General features: G+C 46.4%; 1 protein-coding gene and 1 long non-coding RNA gene across 4 annotated transcripts in view; one reads left to right on the top strand and one right to left on the bottom strand.

Moving 5' to 3' along the window:
- Positions 1-1,747: 1,747 nt before the first annotated feature.
- Positions 1,748-9,639, bottom strand: LOC142361142 (uncharacterized). 3 transcript variants are annotated; one of them, XR_012763692.1, is made up of 5 exons: positions 9,549-9,639; positions 7,861-7,989; positions 4,276-4,443; positions 3,530-4,021; positions 1,748-3,419 (listed from the first exon to the last, which is right to left on the bottom strand). It is a non-coding gene; the product is annotated as an uncharacterized LOC142361142 (long non-coding RNA). The 3 variants fall into 3 exon arrangements; XR_012763691.1 differs by having other exon boundaries at positions 3,530-4,443; XR_012763693.1 differs by having other exon boundaries at positions 3,530-4,439.
- Positions 9,369-18,814, top strand: part of ARHGEF26 (Rho guanine nucleotide exchange factor 26) — a 56,923-nt gene continuing 47,477 nt past the window's right edge. Inside the window, exons 1-3 of the mRNA XM_009942407.2 lie at positions 9,369-10,400; positions 11,936-11,975; positions 13,963-14,108. Of these exons, the coding sequence (XP_009940709.2) occupies positions 9,444-10,400; positions 11,936-11,975; positions 13,963-14,108 (1,143 nt within the window). The 5' untranslated portion in view covers positions 9,369-9,443. The remainder of the gene's footprint in view (positions 10,401-11,935; positions 11,976-13,962; positions 14,109-18,814) is intronic.

Below are 18,814 nucleotides of genomic sequence, written 5' to 3'. Positions count from 1 at the left end.
ATGCTTGTGCTTTCAATATAGAAGTGTTGCATGTAAGTGCTGAGATGTGCTTTGGGGTTTGGTGTACTTGTTTTCTATATAGATATATGGAGAGAGATATACACACATAAAAACATGTATAATTTCAGTATGAGAATTATTTTGGTAGAGCTATATGGGTTCTTGTGCATTGCGTACCTAATTGTGTTCCCTATTAATAGTCTCCTATCTTAATTAAAGTTATTTGAGAGAAATGAATGATGAAAATTATTTCAGAAGGGCTGATTGTCTGAAGAAGACAGATCATCAGTTCTGAAAATGGTGGTGCGGGGGATGAGAAAATGGAAGGTTCATTCTGGGATGTCTCTTTTGATTCTTAAGGATCTTTTGAGAAGCAGAGGTATAAATGAACTTTGAAGTGCTCTAGCTTACGAAATAAGTCACAGTCAAGGTGAAGGATGAAAAAAGTACTCAGATAATACAATAGAAACTATTTCCAAATGAGAAGAAAGTCACTTTCTTTAAGATTTCTTTAATCTTTAAGTGACTGCTGGAAAATAAGAGCATGAATCGGACTGGCAAGGAGACAACTTTAGAAAACTTCAGCTTAGAGAAACCGTATAGCTGAATTTTGGCACACACAACAACAGCCAAAATCCCACTAATTAAAATGTGTTTGAGCTAATTAGTGGGTTCAGAGTTGAATTAGCAAGATTCTAATAGCTTGAAGAGGAAAGATAACAAAAGAAGTGCCAATTTTTCAAAATGTTTAGGAAAGGAACAATCTTACATATACTGCTATTGACCAAAAAAAAACTATTACAGAAGGACTTCTTGTACATTATTTGGACAAGATATTGTGCGTAGTACACTGCCATGTGGAAGGACTGGTGAAATGTGAGAACGGCCTCTCACTAAGTAGATTGGGGAATTCTATTAAACTTGTGGTTATTGAGGTCCAGTGAGTCCTATTGCAGCCAAAATCATGGTCTCGTTGAAGTCAATAATGAAACTCACCCAGCCTTTCGCAGAACCAGGCTCTTACCCGTTCTGTGTGCATTGATGCATAGTTTCCACTGAAGGAACTTCAGCCAAGAAGCTAAGTGAAGCCTGGAATCTGAATGTAGGGAGTACAAATGGGAAACTTGAATTTAAGGAGGAGAGGCACACTTCAGAGTTTCAGCTCATTCGAGACGAACAGAATCAAGCTTCCATGCCTCACACTCCAGATCTCCTCATTTTCTGATTCTGTTGCTATGGCATCCATAAAATTCCAGCACTTTAATGCAGCAAAGGGGAAATCGGGTGCATAACTACAGGTTAATCAGTTGTCCAGTTGTTTGAAGCTAAACCAGGCTCAGCATTTCTGAAAATCACCCCAATTTAGGTAAGCCACTAAACAGGGCTTGGGTATCTAACCTGTGAGATTCCAGCTGGAAGGTCTCAGCCTCCACGTACAGCAGCTGCCCCATCTGCAGAGGCTGCCGCTCAGCTCGGCGTGGGCCAGCGGAGTTGTGTGGTCCGCAGGTTCGGCAAGCAGCCGGGGGCGAGTGGAAGCCCATCGCACTGGACGCTGCAGGGCGGACCGGCCGGGGAAGGCTGCGAGGAGCGGCAGAACGGGCTGCGCTCCTGCTCCCACGGCACAGAGCAGCCGAGGTGAATCAAACCCATGAATTATTCGCTACCATTAAGGAAGCAGATAAAAACCACAGTGGTTCTCCATTTTTTTTTTTTTTTTAATTTTTGTATGATCAGAATGTTCATGCCTTTAAAAAAAATAACCCACAAAAAAAGCCCAACGAAAATCCCCAAACTTAAAGAATAAGAAGCAGCTCTTTGGAGACATTCCCACAATAATGATCCTCTCTTCCTCCTGTCACTTGCTCAGGCATTTTCTGTGCAACATGCGGACAAAGAAAGAATAAAGAAAGAGCAGGCAGAGAAAATAACATCCTTTAGCTGCAAAGAGATGTTTTTGCAAGCTCCCAAGCTTTCTTCAGTTTCTAACAGCAACCACAAAGTGTCTTCAGCTATGGCAAGCAATGCTTCAGTCCTTTTGTTAGGAAATGTTTGAGGTACATTATCTTCCTGCTGAACCCGTTTAAATAGCAACATCTTATGACCTTTAGTAATCAGTTAGAAGATTTTATATCTGCATTTTTCAGAGGCTTTTACTTAACTGTTCTCCTATAGGAAGGATGTGCTTAGAATTACTGAGATGAAATTCACTTTCAGAATTTCAAACACTTAAGTGGAATCCTATAAACTAGAAAAACATTGTATATAACTGAACTGGAGCTGAAGGGACCCAGTTTTCAGTCTCACGATTCTCCTTTAAAATTCAGATTCACTACACATTCGCTGAACAAAAATCAGAAATAGATGTAACTTCTGGAAAGTTTGATAACCTTTAATGGAAATGACCTACTTTAACAAGAGACAGGCCTAATCCTACTGGATCTAATTATCTGCACTGAAGTCCATGGGAGCTTTACTAGTGAAAGTATTGTAGATATAAATTTTGTTGGAAAATAAAAAGTAACAGCAAAGAAGGACATATAATTCAAGCAAGGCAGGAAATGGTTTTCACTTCAAAATTTAAAATCTGACACACACACAAAATTTGGTTCAGATATTGAAATCTCAAATACTTGCTGTTGGAGAATTCCGAAGCACCTCTACAGATGACGGAGTTCCCAGGTAGCTTCCTTCTCTCACAGCAGGAGGTGATTTCTGGACGCGCTTCTGATGCGGTAAACGGAGAGACGTTATCAGGACAGATCGCTGTGGAACCAGGTGGTGGTAACCAGTCATATCAGCCGAAGTGTTAGTAAACCTAAGGGTATTTTTATGCTCACATAGACAAGAAATTCGTAACTTCCATTACAAGACTCAACGAGGTAGCAGTACCTCAATCATCAGTCATGTTTCTCGGGGTGCTCATTCTTTCCTGCTGTTTTTCTGCTGTTCTGTTCCAAGCTACATCCCAGTTTAACAGTAAAAATAGCATCTTGTTTCAACTTTGACACTCCATGAGCAATAACAGCTTCTTTATTACTACTGTACAATGTGATTAGTTTTTCCCCTAGAAGTTTTTAGTGAATGCTGCAAAGCTTTCTACTATTGCTGATTATTTTAACAATAGTAAAAACAATTAAGAGGAAAACAGAAATAATTAAGGAGCCGATCTCCTGCTGTCTTTGATTGATTTATAGCTAAAATTCAGCTGAGCTTTATTCAGAGATAAATCTCCCACAATCAGCAGTTGCACAGAAGAGCGAAGGGGAGCGGGGAGAGGCGAGGCAGGCTCTGCCCATTGCACGGGGCATGGCTCTCAGTGCACTGGGACTGCCTGGGCTGCTGGAGTAACCAGTGTCCTCTTCAGTAAAATCCTGCTGCGCTCGCTGGCAAGAAGCTCTGCTCCCTTGCAGTTCGTGGCCCTGCCAGAGGGAGAACACAGTAACAGAAGTATTTCAGCAGCGGCCGGGCTCCGTCACACTTGCATCTTTCAGCCTGGAGAAGGCTGCGAGGAGACCTAATATATGCTTACAAATATCTCAAGGGCGGGTGTCAGGAGGACAGGGCCAAACTCTTTTCAGTGGTGCCCAGCAGCAGGACAAGGGGCAACAGGCACAAACTGAAGCCGAGGAAGTTCCAGCTGAACACGAGGAAGAACTTCTTCCCTCTGAGGGTGACGGAGCCCTGGCCCAGGCTGCCCAGGGAGGCTGTGGAGTCTCCTTCTCTGAAGATACTCAGGCCCCGCCTGGACACGGTGCTGTGCAGCCTGCTCTGGGTGACCCTGCTTCGGCAGGAGGGTTGGACTGGGTGACCACAGAGGTCCCTTCCAACCCCGAATATTCTGTGATTCTGTGATACATCTCGTCTGTTCTTCTGTTTGTGGTGACCTGTGTCCCCCCTGTTGTTGTGGCAGGGTGTTTGTGAGACAGCAAGGGTCTTAGTCCTTCACGCGTGCTGGTTAGGAGAGAGACTCGCGCTGAGCTTCTGAGAACAGCTGGCTCTTTTTCAGCTGACTGTAAACAGTCTGCCCAAGGCCATAAAAAGAGATGAGTTTTAAAAGAATGTTATTTATATTAATATTTCCTAGCTGCCAGTTAATACCGAAGGGACACAGAATCGATGTTATTGCAGATTAAACAGCGGCTAGGCTTAGAGCTGTTCCACCCCCTTCACCTCTGCTTGTAGGCAGGGAAGGGGAGAGACGTTGCGGAAAACGCCGACGGCAGGAGGCTGGCTGCAGCGGGAGAGTCGTGAACCCCGCACAGCAGCGAAGCTTACCTGCGCAGTTTGAAGCTTTAGGGCTGTGGCTAGTTTGGGACCTGGTTTGGGGAAGGGACAGTTTGCACAGTAATGCAGCTCACAGCACATGCACGGAAGGAGTTCTGCTGCCGTCAGTCTCCGCTGGCACGGGCTTTTGCTTCACACCTCCTTGCGCCCTAAAACTGGCTGGGAGATAGAGAGGAGTGATAAGAGTATGGATTAAGAAACACTGATACAGCAAACGAAATAAGCCAGTTAATCTAAAGACACTGAATTACAGGTGTTTCCTGAACATCTCTAGGTGTGTGCAAGGTTGAAGAGCGATAGCCCAGCACACACCAGAGAGGCAGCCCTGGGCTTGATGAGAGATTTTGAATGTTTTTGAGATTGAACATACAAAGTGTCCCAGTATTTTTCTTCCTCTTCTGTTGTTTGCCAGAAAACACAGTCCGAACTCGGAGATTTTACACATCTGCTGTAAGTTACTACATGAACGTTTTAATCTGATTTTTACCTTAAGATTTTACAAAAAGGTATATAGATTAAAACCTGTAACCTTTCCAAAGCGATGTTTAATCTTACTTGTTGGCTTGTTATCTTGAGAGAATCTCTCATTTATATCTAAGTAACAAGATGTTATTCTGCTGTACTGAGTTGGAGGGAAGAAAATGGTATATTTAATACACCTAAAGTATGTAGATAGTGATTACACTGCCACCTATTAAAAATTAGCCTACAGGACACAGACAGTGAGCACTGCATTTGGGACTGTGAAGCATGGGCATTTAATTCACAAATAAAGCCAGCGTCTCACTAATGCTTTCTCTTTGATATCACAGAGAGAAAAAGCTTGCTTTTGATTTGGATGTGGGGAAAAGCTGAGTAAGCCACCATTTTCCGTGGTGGATTTTCAGGGAATAACCACACTCACCACTGGAAATACCTGCACATGTCTTCTACTCTCTATCTGTCTCACACTGGTTCTGATAACCAGAGTCTTCTGGAAAGCAAGGAACGTTTTGCGGCAAGCAGGTGTAGGGATATTTTCTGGTTTGGTGCAAATTCACAACACTATCGTCCAGGTCTGTTGTACTAGCTGGGAAACGGTGGATTGACTCAAATTTTTCCCTAGTAAATGTTCCAGGGCATTAACTGGATTGCGCCAATGTCTGTGGAGACGTGGCCACAAGCTCTGCTGGCCGGTTCCTTCCCTCTGCCTCACTGGGTGGACATTGTTTCAAGCGTGCTCTGTCTGTAGCGGGCCCTGCAGAAGGACACGCTCGCCCTGCTCCTACTGACTTCATTTCAGGCTTTTCACTTCTAGAAAAGTAGTGATTTTATACTGAGACCTTACTTTGAGGTGTTAATAACTATGTTTAAATTTCTTTCTTCTCTTAAATTCTATAGCTGATTGTACTTTTCTTATGATGGCAATTTCATTGTAAGGGTTTTACTTCTTTTTTACTGTATATGAAACTGAGCACTGAGGTGGCTGTTCAGAACCAAAAATTATTCTTGTAATTGCATCATAGTGTAAGAAAATAATCTTGTAAGAGCTTATTACCTCAGTTATTAATAATTAGGATTTACATGTTAAGTAATATGCTACAACTGTATCCAATTCCTTGGCAATTTCATGTGGAAAGTTGAGAGATAATTTTAGAAATAATCCTGTGTCTGAATTCTCTTTATAATTAATACATAAGTCTGTGAAATCCTAAGTGACAGCTGAACTAGCATTTTAGGTTATCCCTGTGGCTTTTCCTTGCGTGCTTTGGCTGTTTGAAGTTGGTGTGGCACTTGGAAGTTTCATCTCATTTGTAAGACATACATATGTGTCAATTTTAATTTTGTTGTGCTTTGCTGCATTTTATTCTTAGTAAGATTTTTGTTTTTCCTGGATTCCTCTGGCAGAAGAACTAAGACCTCTGAAGTTTATGTGCGTGTACACGTGGTTGGCAGTTCCTTATGTTTTCGTCTGTATTTTTTTCTGATTGTTTATTACCTACTGAACAGGCTTAGTATAAATATTTTTAATATCTTTAAAAAGATAATAGAGCACTTTTAATCTACTCTAATTTTTTTCTGATTCAGTGATATATGAACTCTTGCAAGTCTAGGGAGAACAATTAAAAGTCTAACGACTTTTTTTCTGGCCCTTCTCCCTCCAAGTTTAGCCAGGCGCTTGAGCGGGTGCCCATCTTTAAATAAGCAAGTTATTTTGTTGAGCTTGAGTTGGAAAATCTGCACTCTCTGAAGTTAGGCATGTGTTGATGCTCTGGAGTGACTTACAGCCCGTGGGAGGCTGCCTCTGGCCCCTTCTCCTCCGATTCTGTCCTCAGGCGTACGCTCGGACACCGGTTAGAGAGCCTTCGCCATATGGTTTGCCATCGAGTCTGATGACAGCCCTTCTCTTTGCTACAGTTCTCCTCCCTAATTAAATTCCTTCTTTCTAACAAACACGATCATCTTGGTAGGCATGGTGGTGTTGGGGTGACAGTTAGACTTGATGATCTTAAAGGTGTTTTGCAACCTATGATTCTATGATCACCTCAGCCTGCAAACTTCCTCAGTATCACTTCAAGATTCAGCATCTGCCAGGCAGAAACCTGGTGGGGTTTTGGTTAAAAAGACTGTCAGGGAAGGGACCCCCCCTGCTCCTGGCCACCACAGCCTCAGCCTGTGTGCTGCTTCTGCCCTCCGGGCAGAGCTCTCGCTGCTCGCTCAGGAACCGCCGGTGTCATGGATCCACAGCACAGGGCCAGCTCCGCACCCCCAAAGCTCTCCTGGGAACCCCCTGGCCCCACAGACATCCCCCACGGCGAGGCCTCTGCCGTGCCGGTTGCTGTTGGGTGCTGCAGGCCCAAGTCTCCACATCAAAGCCATTTGCATTACTCTCTTTCAGTTAAAATCTGTGGGGAAATCAGGCTGGCACCTTGCAGGTAATGAAAGGGAAGCACCTGCTAGGCTAGGTGTGAGGAGACGCACTCAGCCTAACAAAGCTTTGCTGCCCCAGCCACGGGGCTGCTTCCTGGAGCTCCCTGAGGTGTCAGTGACCTGAATGCTTCAGCACTGATTGGGGTGGCAGAAAGCCCCAGAGCGAAGGCTGAGATGAACAGGAATAGGTATGCGCCGCATGTCCTTCAGTGCCTTATTTTCCCATCTCCAGACCTCTGGATTGCAGTGCCCCGGGCTGCTTAGGCAGGGCCTGGACTCGAGTATCTTCAAGTATGCGAGGTATTTCTGTTCTGCCGATGCGGATCGGGTGCGTTACACAGGAACAGAAATCACACCAAGACTTGATCTTTCATGCACTTGAGGGAAGCCTGACAAAAATTTCAGTTTTGCAGTTCAGTGCTAGGAAAGCATTCTAAATTACATTTTACATGCACATCCAATGTGTCGTGGTTTAGCCCCAGCTGGCAACAAAGAACCACACGGTCGCTCTCTCACTCTTCCCCCGCCAGTGGGATGGGGAGGACAATCGGAAGGAAAAGGCAAAAACTCGTGCGTTGGGATAAAAACAGTTTAACAGAACAGCAAAGGGAGCAGAAAATAACAAGAACACTGATAAAAAGAATATACAGAGTGCAGTATTCTCACCGTGTGATGCCCAGCTCGCTCCTGAGCAGCGAATCACCCTGCTGCAGCCAGCTCCCCCACGTAAATACCGAGTGTGGCATCAGGTCGTGTCAAGTGTCCCAGGTGCTTTGGCTCAGCCCAGCCGGACTCCTGTGGAAATTAACCCTAGCCCAGCTGAACCCAGGACAAATGGGACATAGAATAGTGGGGCTAAATAAATAGTCATGCTAAATGCGCCATGTACTGTGACAAGACAGCTTTTAAAATGTAGGGATTGTTATTTTTTTCCAATGGAAGAGGAGACAAATTTTCATTGCAGAGCAGCGGACAGTGAAGCAGGGGCACATTGTAGTTATTATTAAGAAAAAGTGACCATGTTAATTATTCTGGGGACTCTGCAGCTGGGGCTCTCCCCTGCGTGGGCTGCGGGACTGCGCCCTGCGCCGGCACAGGAATGTGAAGGATGCTTTCTGTTTTGCTTTCTACAACCTACTCTGTTCTCCTTTTGTCTCTGTTGAAGTTACACAACGTACCAAAGCCACAGCTGAAGTTTCAACCTTTTCACAGACACAGGCGTTTCGCGGTGATGCCATACGCCAGGATCCGCAGTGGATTCGCGCTTTACATCTGGTTTTCTTGCTGAACAGCCGCCCCTCTCCCCAGCCTCCCCCCGCGCTCCCGCAGCCGGCGGCAGGCCAGCCTCAGTGGGCCACGGCCAACGCCTGCACCGCCGGCCGGGCGGGTGTCAGGGTGGAGGCCGGCAGGCGAGGCTGGCATCGCCGCACGTGGGGATGGCATCGCCACACTGACTTGTGGTGCCCAGCGACAGGACAAGGGGCAACGGGCACAAACTGAAGCAGAGGAAGCTCCAGCTGAACATGAGGAAGAACTTCTTCCCTCTGAGGGTGACGGAGCCCTGGCCCAGGCTGCCCAGGGAGGCTGTGGAGTCTCCTTCTCTGGAGATATTCCAGACCCGGCTGGACGCGGTGCTGTGCAGCCTGCTCTGGGTGACCCTGCTTTGGCAGGGGCCTGGGCTGGGTGACCCACAGAGGGCCCTACCAACCCCTGCCGTGCTAGGATTCTGGGATTCTGTGACTCCTCTCACGGCGCCTGCCCGGTATAACACCAGACGCGGTGTGGAGGGTACTGGCCCGTTCCTCCAGCGGGAAGCCCGGGGCTGGCCCCGGGAGGGCCTGCCCGGGGTGGCAGCAGGCCCTGGGCGCCCGGAGCAGCAGCCCCGGCCCGGCCGCCGCTCCCGCCCCGCCAGTTCGCTGCCGCCGCGGTGCCCCATCCCGCCAGGCCCTGCCGCCGGCCCGGCCCCTCCCGCCGCCGCCACCTGCGGCCCGGCGCTGCGAGGCGGGGGCGGGGCGGCGGAGCGCGGCGCCACCCCGCGGTGCCCGCCGGTGCGCAGGTGGGGCGGGGAGGCGGCCGTGCCCCCGCCCCCGGGGCGCTGCCCTGAGGTGAGGCGCCGCGGGGCGACCGGAGCGGGCCCTCCCCGCCGCCGGGGCCGGGCGGCCCAGCGCGGGCTCCTGCGGGCCGCGGCGGGCTGGCGAGCGGTGCGAACCCGTCTGGCTTCCCCGAGCGGCGCCGGGCGGGAGGCGGCCATGGACGGCGAGGCGGGTCTCGGCGAGGCGGCGCCGCGCTGGAGGAGGAGGTCGACCCCCCGGCCGCAGCCCCGCGCCTGGAGCAAGCCGCGGCCGCTGTCGTACCAGAGCCCCAACGGCGTCCTCTTCACCGACTTCCCCGTGGAGGACAGGTGCAGCTTCACCGCGACTCAGCCGGCCGGCGGAGCGCTCCGGGGGGGCCCCTCGCTGTCGGGGTCCAGCATGGGCTCGGTGGCCAACGGGAAGGGCCGGCCTCCGGCCTGTAGCGCGGAGCTGTCTCCGCAGCGGTGCCCGCTGATTCTGGTGCCGGGCAGCGCGGCCGGTTCTGCTGCCAACGGCGCGGTCTCCTCGGCGGGCAGCCCGCTGGGCCGGCCCCCGGGGGCTGCCGCTCCGCGGCGGGAGCGGATCGCCCCGGCAGCCGGCGCCCCCGCGCCCTCGCCCGCCGGGACCGCGCCGCCCCCCTCGCACGGCAGCCGGCTCTCCCGCACCCTGGAGAAGGGGCCGCCGACCCCCCCGGCCGCTCCCCGGGCCATGTCCCCGGAGCCGGGCGTCCCCTCGCGGGAGCAGCCCGTGGTGCTGAGCACCGACAGCCCGGCCGCGCTGCGGCTGGGCAGGCAGCAGATCATCCCCAGGAGCCTGGCGTCCGAGGCGAAGCCGACCGGCGAGGCCCGCGGCCCCAGCGCGGGGGCGAGCGGGCGGGCGCCGCGGGCCCGCAGCATGGTGGAGAGCCCGGGCACGCTGCTGGCGCCCGGCGCCGAGGAGGAGGCCGAGGGCGGCCCGGACAGCCCCGGCGCCCTGAGGAGAGGCCTGAGGTCCACGTCCTACCGCAGAGCCGTGGTCAGCGGCCTGGACTGCGGCGGCTCTTCCAATTTTAAGAAAAAGAACAGGATGTCCCAGCCCGTGCTGAAAGCCGTGGTTGAAGATAAAGAGAAGTTCTCCAGCCTGGGCAGGATGAAGGTGGGTTGTGGCGGTCGGGGACAGGTTGGTTGGAATGGCGTAGGCTGCGCAGGAGCCTGGTTTGCGGGCTCTGCTGTTGCCCAGAAGTGCTGGGGGTTTCAGTTTGCTTTTTGATACCACAGAACTTTCACAGTTACCCGTGAGCCTCGCAGATCACTCGCAAGTGGTGGTTTAGAAGTGAAGTGGCGGCGGCTGCAGGGCCTGCGGGAGCCCGAGCAGCGGGAAGATGTGTCAGCAGCCCCGCGCTCGCCGTTCCCGCTGGGCTCCCCGGCTCGGCCAGGGTTTCTGTCGCAGTCAGATCGATGCTTTAAAGCCTGCTTCCCCAGAAGGCAGTAAACAGGAAAAAAAGAGACATGGGCTCAATAAAGTCTGCCTGCTGGAGTAAACAGACTGACAGCAAAATAAACTTCCTCCCTTACTCCTCGATCTTTTAGAGACATTACTTTTGAAGTACTGTTAAAAATCAGAGTGTGGGGTGTGTTTTTCCCTTTTAAATCAATACAGACCACTTCAGGTGTGGTTTTGTAGCTCGAATTTTAATGCCTGTAAGTAAAAGCAGAATGCCTGTTTTTAATTCTTGGTTGCAATCTCTTGGGAGTAGTGGATTTGTATGAAATGTTAATGTATTGAAATGAAATGATAAAGATTTACTGAAAATATTCTCTTACTCAAACGTATCATATTGTGATCTTGCATTTCCTTCTTTTTAAACACAGTTTATTACTTTTTAAAAAATAGACTGGTAGATTCCTGCTGAGCGTTGGGAGTTGTTGAGCAGAGTACTCCAGGCTAAAGGCTAATGCTGTGGCAATTAAAATAATTATCAGCTTTATGACAACTTTCAGCCAAATTAAAAGTTACAGTTATGGAAGCTTCTGTGGAAATGCTGCAGGTGGTGAAATAGTAATGGATCAAATCGTGAACTGCTGAGGAGGGGGTGACTGGTTTTGGCTGGTTTTGGTAGCAGACTTTAACAGTAGTTGTGTTTAAAATAGGAGGACTCGACATTGTCCTGTCTGTACACACAAAACGCTTTTTTTGCTAGTAGCGTTTTTTTAGAGTTCTCAGACCATAGGACTTGTTGCACCAAAACAGCAGTTTTATTTCCAAGGTTTGTTTTGGTCTCAAACCATTAGTTTACAAAATGCTTAATGCGGTGTCTCTGTAGAGCTGTGGAGAGACAGCCGCTCCGTCCTGTGCCTTCTGTCCTCGTGGAGGAGCCCAGTGGCAGGGGAATGAGTTACAAGGTCACTGAACTCCTGTAAAGCTAGTGTGCTGTGCCTTTGAAACAGAGGAAAAATGAAACATTTGGGACAAATACATATAAACAGTGCAGGAGAGAAGGAAAACTACAGTAGCTTTTCACTTTCTGTGGTGAAACAATTGTTTTCATGAGTCCTTGTCCAGCATCAGATGTTTATACATTAGGGCCTGTTAATTCAGTGCCTAAATATCAAATACAATAGAAGTTCTTGTCACTGTTGTTCATTTTGCATTCTTCATTTAATGTGTATTTATCTCTTTCCTGTTAACAGAAGAAAATGCTGAAAGGACAAGGGACATTTGATGGGGAAGGTAAGCCCTTTTCTGTACAGACTTGATAATACGCTCAACCACAAGAGAAATGAACTTCAGGATCATTTTGCACACTTCTTTCATCAGTAGTCAAAGACTGAGTACCTTGTATTTCAGTAAACCAGCTAAAGTATGGAGCTGTAGTTCTGGTACTGGACATACTTTAGGGAATATTTTAAAGAATGTAGAATGACAGGCTAAAGATAGGTTTTTGTTTGAAGGGCTGCTTTTCAACTTAAACTCCCATTCCTCCTAAAAGGTGAACTGATGGATGTGTCTGTCTCTGCCCTGATAGTTGTGCAGCATTACGTGGACGAGGCAGGTTCCTCCTGTTGGGACTGCCATCCTGCCTGTTCCCCGTGACTCCTCCCGGGTGCAAGCCATAGCTCTGGTGGTCAGCCTAGGGAATTGGGGTCATCGCTTGCAGCAGGCGCCTGCACTGTTATTCTCTGAGTTTGTGGTTCCTGCAGCTATTTCTCTCCCTTCCTCATAAGGCAAGGGTGCTGGGGTGAATTCCCTGACTTTGTAATCCTTTTTCTGCTACCTAGGCTTCAAGTTTAAGTGTCAGAACAACGCTGTCTGTGTATCTGCTCTTTTATGTTACTCATTAATTCTGGGCTTTGCCAAGTTTGCTGCTTTTCTCAATATTTCAACAAGAAAAAAATTCTTTCTTGGCTACAAGTCCATGGAAGTTTCATCGAAATCACTGCTACTCTCTTGGCTTTTCTCTGCTTAATGCCTCCTTAAGGTCATCTCAGCTGCTGTGTTACCTTCCTTTTCCGCTTGTTTCTATTTTCAAGACTTTCTATTTTGTTCTATTTTTATCACCACCTATCTTACTCTTACTTTTATCTTTTCTCACATTATCTCCTAATGGTGTTCTCTAGACTCTCCTCCAATGGCTCCCTTTTATCTTGGGCTGATCCCAACTAATAACTTTCTCTGTAATGCCTCTCCGAATGCAGTTGCTACACACAATTTCCTGTCTAAAAAGTGTATAAACTGTACAGACACATTCCAGAGAGCAAATGCAAGAGGCCAGACCTTGTACAATCCTCAGCCAGGGCTGTATGGTCTGAGCAGGTGGAGCAGATCCACCCAGCCTGGTGTAAGACCTCAGGAGTCGCAGCTGTGCTTGGAGCAGCCAGACCTTTCACTTCTTTCCCCTTGCTCTTGTAGGGGAAGATGGGGTAATGTCCAAAGCCTGGCCCACCTCTAAAGCACCTTTCTGAGCTTGCTTTCTTAATGGCCTAATCCGTCTGCAGGTTATGCTGGTCTTGAATTTCTCTGTCCTTTGCGGTTTGCTTTTGGAAAGGGTCTGTGGTCAGGGAGGTTGGGAAGTGGAGAGGGTGGGCTCCATACCTGCGTTCCTTTTGACATTTGGTCTGAAATAATACTGGCAGTACTGAAATACAGAAGGAGTGTAATTTGTCTTAGGGTTCGTAGGCCTCGTGCTTATTCAGGCAAGCTTTGAAGTTTCTATTCGGAACAGCTCTGACCTCAAATTTCTGAAATTTGGATCATTTTCTTCTCTCAGTGAAGTGTGAAGATGGTATTTAAAGCTGACAGAATAAAAGTTGGCATGGGAAGTGGACTTATAATGGTTTTGTAGATTAAAATAGCTGGACCTCTAGATTAGTGACTGCTCTACTGACACGCTTGTTCCGATTTTAAATTGCTGGCTAATTACGAACCATTGTACAGCAAACCAAGGAAGAAAAAATTGTTTTCTGCTTTTTCTTGACAAAGGACACATCTGTTCTTTAATTCAGTCAGCCTGGATCTTTTTGGTAGTGGTACAGTGATCTATTGTTACTGTACTGCACCATTGTCCGTCCTAAATAAGATGCTATCTTTGTCTCAGAGTTTGTGAGCGACACAGTGACGTTTTTGGTTTCTTTCATTGTTTAGATGTTACTTACAATTTTTGTGAAAGCAGCTAAGCTAACTTTCTAGCAATTAACAACATACTGTTGTTGTTTTATAGAAAACGCTGTATTATATCAGAACTATAAAGAGAAAGCTCTGGACATAGATTCTGATGAAGACTCTCAGCCCCGAGAGCAGAAATTGGATGAAAAGGTTGTTTTTCACTATAAGCCCCTGAGATCGACGTGGAGTCAGCTGTCTGTTGTGAGTATTTGATCGTTGTATAGCCAGACAGAGTATCAAAGAATGTATTGAAGCAAGCCTTTTTACTTGCTACTGGAGTTTTTGGCTGAAGTTTGTCATCTTGTCTTCCCTTCCGAAACACAACGTGTTTCCAAATACTCTTTTATCGACAAGTTTGCAACTGTTCGGATGTTACTAATCCAAAACCAGAGGTCTCAATTTAGCTTTTGTTTAGGTTTTACGTGAGGTAACTCCAACAGCCTAAACAAAGTTTTCTGAGTCAAATTTAGTAGTTACAGACTGATGCTCCTGCCAGAATCGGTTTCCCTGGTTACCCAACACCTCCCTTTTTCTAGCAGAAGTGTTGGTAGGCTCATGCAGCCACACAGCAGACTGGTTAGAGTATCTGGTTTGAAATCACCAAGAAAAAAAATTCAATGTAGTTGAAGGTGGAATTAAATACAATTTGAAACGCAAAGCAGTTGATACTTCGTAATCTCACGCTTGGAGATGCATTTCTATTATTTTTTTCTTTTTAAACTATGCTGGACAAAAAAAGTGAAGCATGCCTCGTTTTGTTTGGCCATTGAAGACCCTGACTTTGTAGTTCCTACAGTCACCAGGCTGCTTAGGCCCTGCCTGCACAGGGAGTTGGCAGCCGTGCTGGTCCTGGGGAGAGGTCTGGGTTATGCTGATGCCTGGTACTGTGGCTGGCTGTTCTGAAGGAGGTGCTGTCAGAAGGCCTGAAAAGACAGGCTTAAATCTGAACAGCGTGTAAACTCGGAAATCTGTGCTTTGTGGTTCCTTTCAGTAAATTGGAGTGGTGTGGAGCAAACCTTAAATAGGATTTAGTCCTGGGTTTTTTTGGTGGTTTTTTTTTGTTGTTTTTGCTAAACTTTGCTTTTCGTTTGCTAAGAACAACATGGAAGTCCTGATCAATTGCTGGTCTTTGTTGTACATGAAAAGCAATGCAATTGAGAGAGTTCACTTTAGGGTTCTGTATCTGGCAAAGACACAACTTTTCTGATTCATTAGAAAAGAAAAGAAAGAAGTGTGTGTGTGAATTGACTAACAGGGTGAATTACGCTAAAGAAGAGCTTCAGTTCAAATAAATTTCTGCTGAATTGTTCTAAATTGCTGCAAGCCAACTCTAAGATGATTTGACCTTATATATTTAGTGGAAACCATTTTAAAAAAAGCTGCGTACTCAGATGGTGGTATTCTGCTATCCTTAGCATAGGCTGTGAAGTGTCTGCAGTGGCTTTTTTTTAGCAGCGTCGTTACACAAAGTAGGATTCAGCTGTTCTGAGCAGTACTGCAGTCTTGCTGGCATCCCTGCTAATAAGCTGACAAATTAATGATAGTAATTGTTATTTCTACAGGCTTTCCTACTATGCCTGATTTTGAGACTAAAGAAACTGTTAAAATTCCCTGTTTCTGTGGTTAATTTTATGCTTTGATCATTTCTGTGGTTTCTGGAGGGATGTCCCTAAAACAAACGGTTGGGGTTTTTTCTGGGTTTTGTTTATGTGACTTGTAGAATGTTGTAGAACCTCATCCCTCTGTGTGGCATAGGAAAGGATTATTATTACGTGACGTGATCACCTAGAATATTTGACAGCTGGGACCATTGGCTGTGTGTATCCTATAGCAGTGAGTTATTAAGCCTCGGCACAATCTTCTAAGGCTATTTAGATTGTCTGTTTAGAAGAGCGGTCTTTCAGATGTTGATGACCTGTTGCAGTTCAAGGTATTGAAATGTGAATCCCTCTTTGATTCAGTAATTATAAAGAAGGCAAGACAATGTGGTTTTGAAAAGATTTGCTTTAAATTTTCTTTCAACAAATCAAGTACTTTACATGTAGTTAATTTGCTTAATGTTGCAAAACAGTTTGTTTATAGTGAAGTCAAATCGGATTTTTTTTCTGCCTTCTAGGCAAACTAGCAGTTAAATGTTCAACAGCTGAGGTATTTTGGAAGGAATGCTATTCAGTAATAATAATAATAATTTCAAAAACACTAATTTGTCATGAGACCAAAATTGTATAAAGATCATCTCAGTAAGAGAACCATTCCTGTGCCATGCTGACGGTTATATAAACTGACTTGTTCTTTAGGCTTTCTAGCACAGCAAACTTGTTCAGTGTTTTTACTTGATTTACGAGGTTGGAAGTGGGGAGTGTATGGGAAAAGGTAGTGCACTGTGGGAACAAACTATGGGAATCTGAATCTCAGCGTGTCTGTGTTTATAACTCTGGAAAAATTACATGCTGTCAATGTATTAAGAAGTGAGCATGGAATTGTAGCAGGAAGTCAGCTGGAAAATGCCCAAGTATTGGGTTTCAGCATATGTTAGGAAAGAAGGAGAGCAATACGTTTATGGTATTATTAGGAGTGACTGTGGTAGGAAATTGAGGGGAAAGCCAGCGAATGAATCCACTCTTTCTGCAGGATGGTTCTTTGGCCACACAGGCGTGACAGCTGATGCAGCTCTGACCAGACTTTCTATCTGAGGGGGATAGTGAAACCTTCATGTATGGAGTTGTCAAATCCTTCTGGGTAACAACTAAAAAAAAAAAAAGGGTGTATTGCTGTCTTCCTGCAGTGTGCACACACATGTGAAACTGTAATAGAGCTTTTCAGAGAACGTTTAAAGACTCTGAAATAGGGTGCTGTTTAAATCCAGTTCCTTTCAAATTCCTCTTGAACCCTCTTCCTCTTTAGATTCCTGTTACAGATTAGACAGCTGGCAGTAGTGAAGCAGATCACTAGGTAAAGAGCTGCCTTATCTACTATCTCTGTTCCTTCCAACCTTCATCTGTTAATATGAAAGTTTAATTTAGGGAGAGTAACGAATATTTCCAAAATATATTCCAGAAGTATCTTTTGATATTTTTGAAGAATTTCCAGCAGATCATAGGCACTGATACTAACTTGTGTGCTATATTGAATGTATTTACTTTCCGGCAAATGCAGCGTTCAGTTGGTGTGGCTAATGACAAGGAGTATTACTGTGTGTGCAGAGAATCGCAGCCTCGGGTGGGTTGGAAGGGACCTCTTGATGTCGTCGTGTCCAACCCTGCTGCTCAGGAGGGTCACTTAGAGCAAGTTGTCCAGGACGGTGTCCAGTCAGGTTTTTTGATCATCTGCAGAGGTGCAGACCTCGCCACCTCGCTGGGCAATCTGTTGCAGTTTGACCACTGCATCTGACTGGTGGACTTTGAACTTAAATGTCTGGTTTTCCAGGTCCTTACCGTCCAGCCTGGAGAACATGATGCGTGTTCACTTTTTGTTACCAGTGTCAGTGCTGCTGTGATTCTTATATTCTTGAGATCTAGCACTGGAAACAGATGTCCCGTAGCATGAGTAATTCTCATAATTATTGAAATATTTAATATTAATTGGGTGTCCTAACATCAAGTCCTCCATTTCATGCCCAGTAGGTTCAACGTATTTACATAGCACTGCATCAAGATTTTGCGTGTTCTGTCAACTGCTGTCTCTCTAAACCGAAAGTCTTTCCAAGCTTCAGTCCTCTTGTGTTTCATTTTTGTGATCATCTCTTTCTCTGGTGTGACAAGCGCGGTGATGATTTTTCTCATTCGTTTAAAAAGCTGCCACAAGTTGCTTTACTGAGCCACTGACCTGTCACCTTTGCATAGCTGCCTCTTCTCTGTGGTATTAAAGAAAGACCACCTGGGTTCACTGCCAAGGATCTGCAGGGCTAATCTCTGCATTAGCTCACATTTTTCTCCCAGTATCAAAGAGGTGATGTTCAGTGTGGTTTATGGTGCAGCCACTTAACGATATTTCTTAAAGAAATATTTCTGGTGAGTTTTCCCCACTGCAGCACCTCCTCGTTTAGGAGGAGCTGCTTGTACATGACCACAGAGTTAACCTGTCGTCCTCTCATCCTTTCCTCCTCGTATCCACAGCTGAATCGGCCATAACTGAGTTGCTGACAAAAGCAGTCCAGTGTGACAAGAAGATAGCGTTAGTATCTATTGGTGGGCCTCTGCCATGCTTTCTGCTTGTGTTCTTAGCTTATACTAAGTTTTTTTTGCATAGTATCACAAATGTGATTTTTACGGTATTTCAGGTAAACCATTTTGGACACCTCATAACCAGGAACTGGGTTTTCTTCCACAGAGTATGTCAAGGAAATGTTGCTGTTGATTAAGAGTACAAGACTGAGTCATTTGCTTATATGATGGATTTGTATATGTACTTTGTGCGTGCACACCCATCTATGACAGAATAGTGATCACGACACACAGCTACAGGTTTTTGAACATAAATGCAGCAGTTGCTGCATTGGCCTCGCTGGAAATTTGCAGTTGCTGTATTAACAGGAAGCATTGAAATCTCTTGGATATGTTCGTAGGTATTTCCTGTGTTGGCGTATTTTTAGAAAAGTCTTCCACTGCATCCAGAAAAAAGTGACATTGTACTTCCTAGTGAGTGCTTTAAAGCCTGCAGGTTGTTGGTTGAAAGGTACTAATTCGGAAGTATATGCTTGTGGTGACATAGGAATCTGTAATTTGTGTTCAAAAGAACAATTGCTTGAACACTGGAATGTTTGTTATTTTTGTAAGCATATACGTGTGTATATACTTCAGTGTGCATGCAAAGCAACGTGCAGCACTTCTTCATGTTGTGCCACCTTTACACTTGAACCTGCTCGCCAGGTTTGTGGTACCTGGTATGCAGGAAGAAAATGAGGAGTA

The sequence above is a fragment of the Opisthocomus hoazin genome, chromosome 4 (genome assembly GCF_030867145.1).
Source record: "Opisthocomus hoazin isolate bOpiHoa1 chromosome 4, bOpiHoa1.hap1, whole genome shotgun sequence".
NCBI lineage: Eukaryota > Metazoa > Chordata > Aves > Opisthocomiformes > Opisthocomidae > Opisthocomus > Opisthocomus hoazin.
This window is presented reverse-complemented; position numbering and strand designations above follow the sequence as displayed.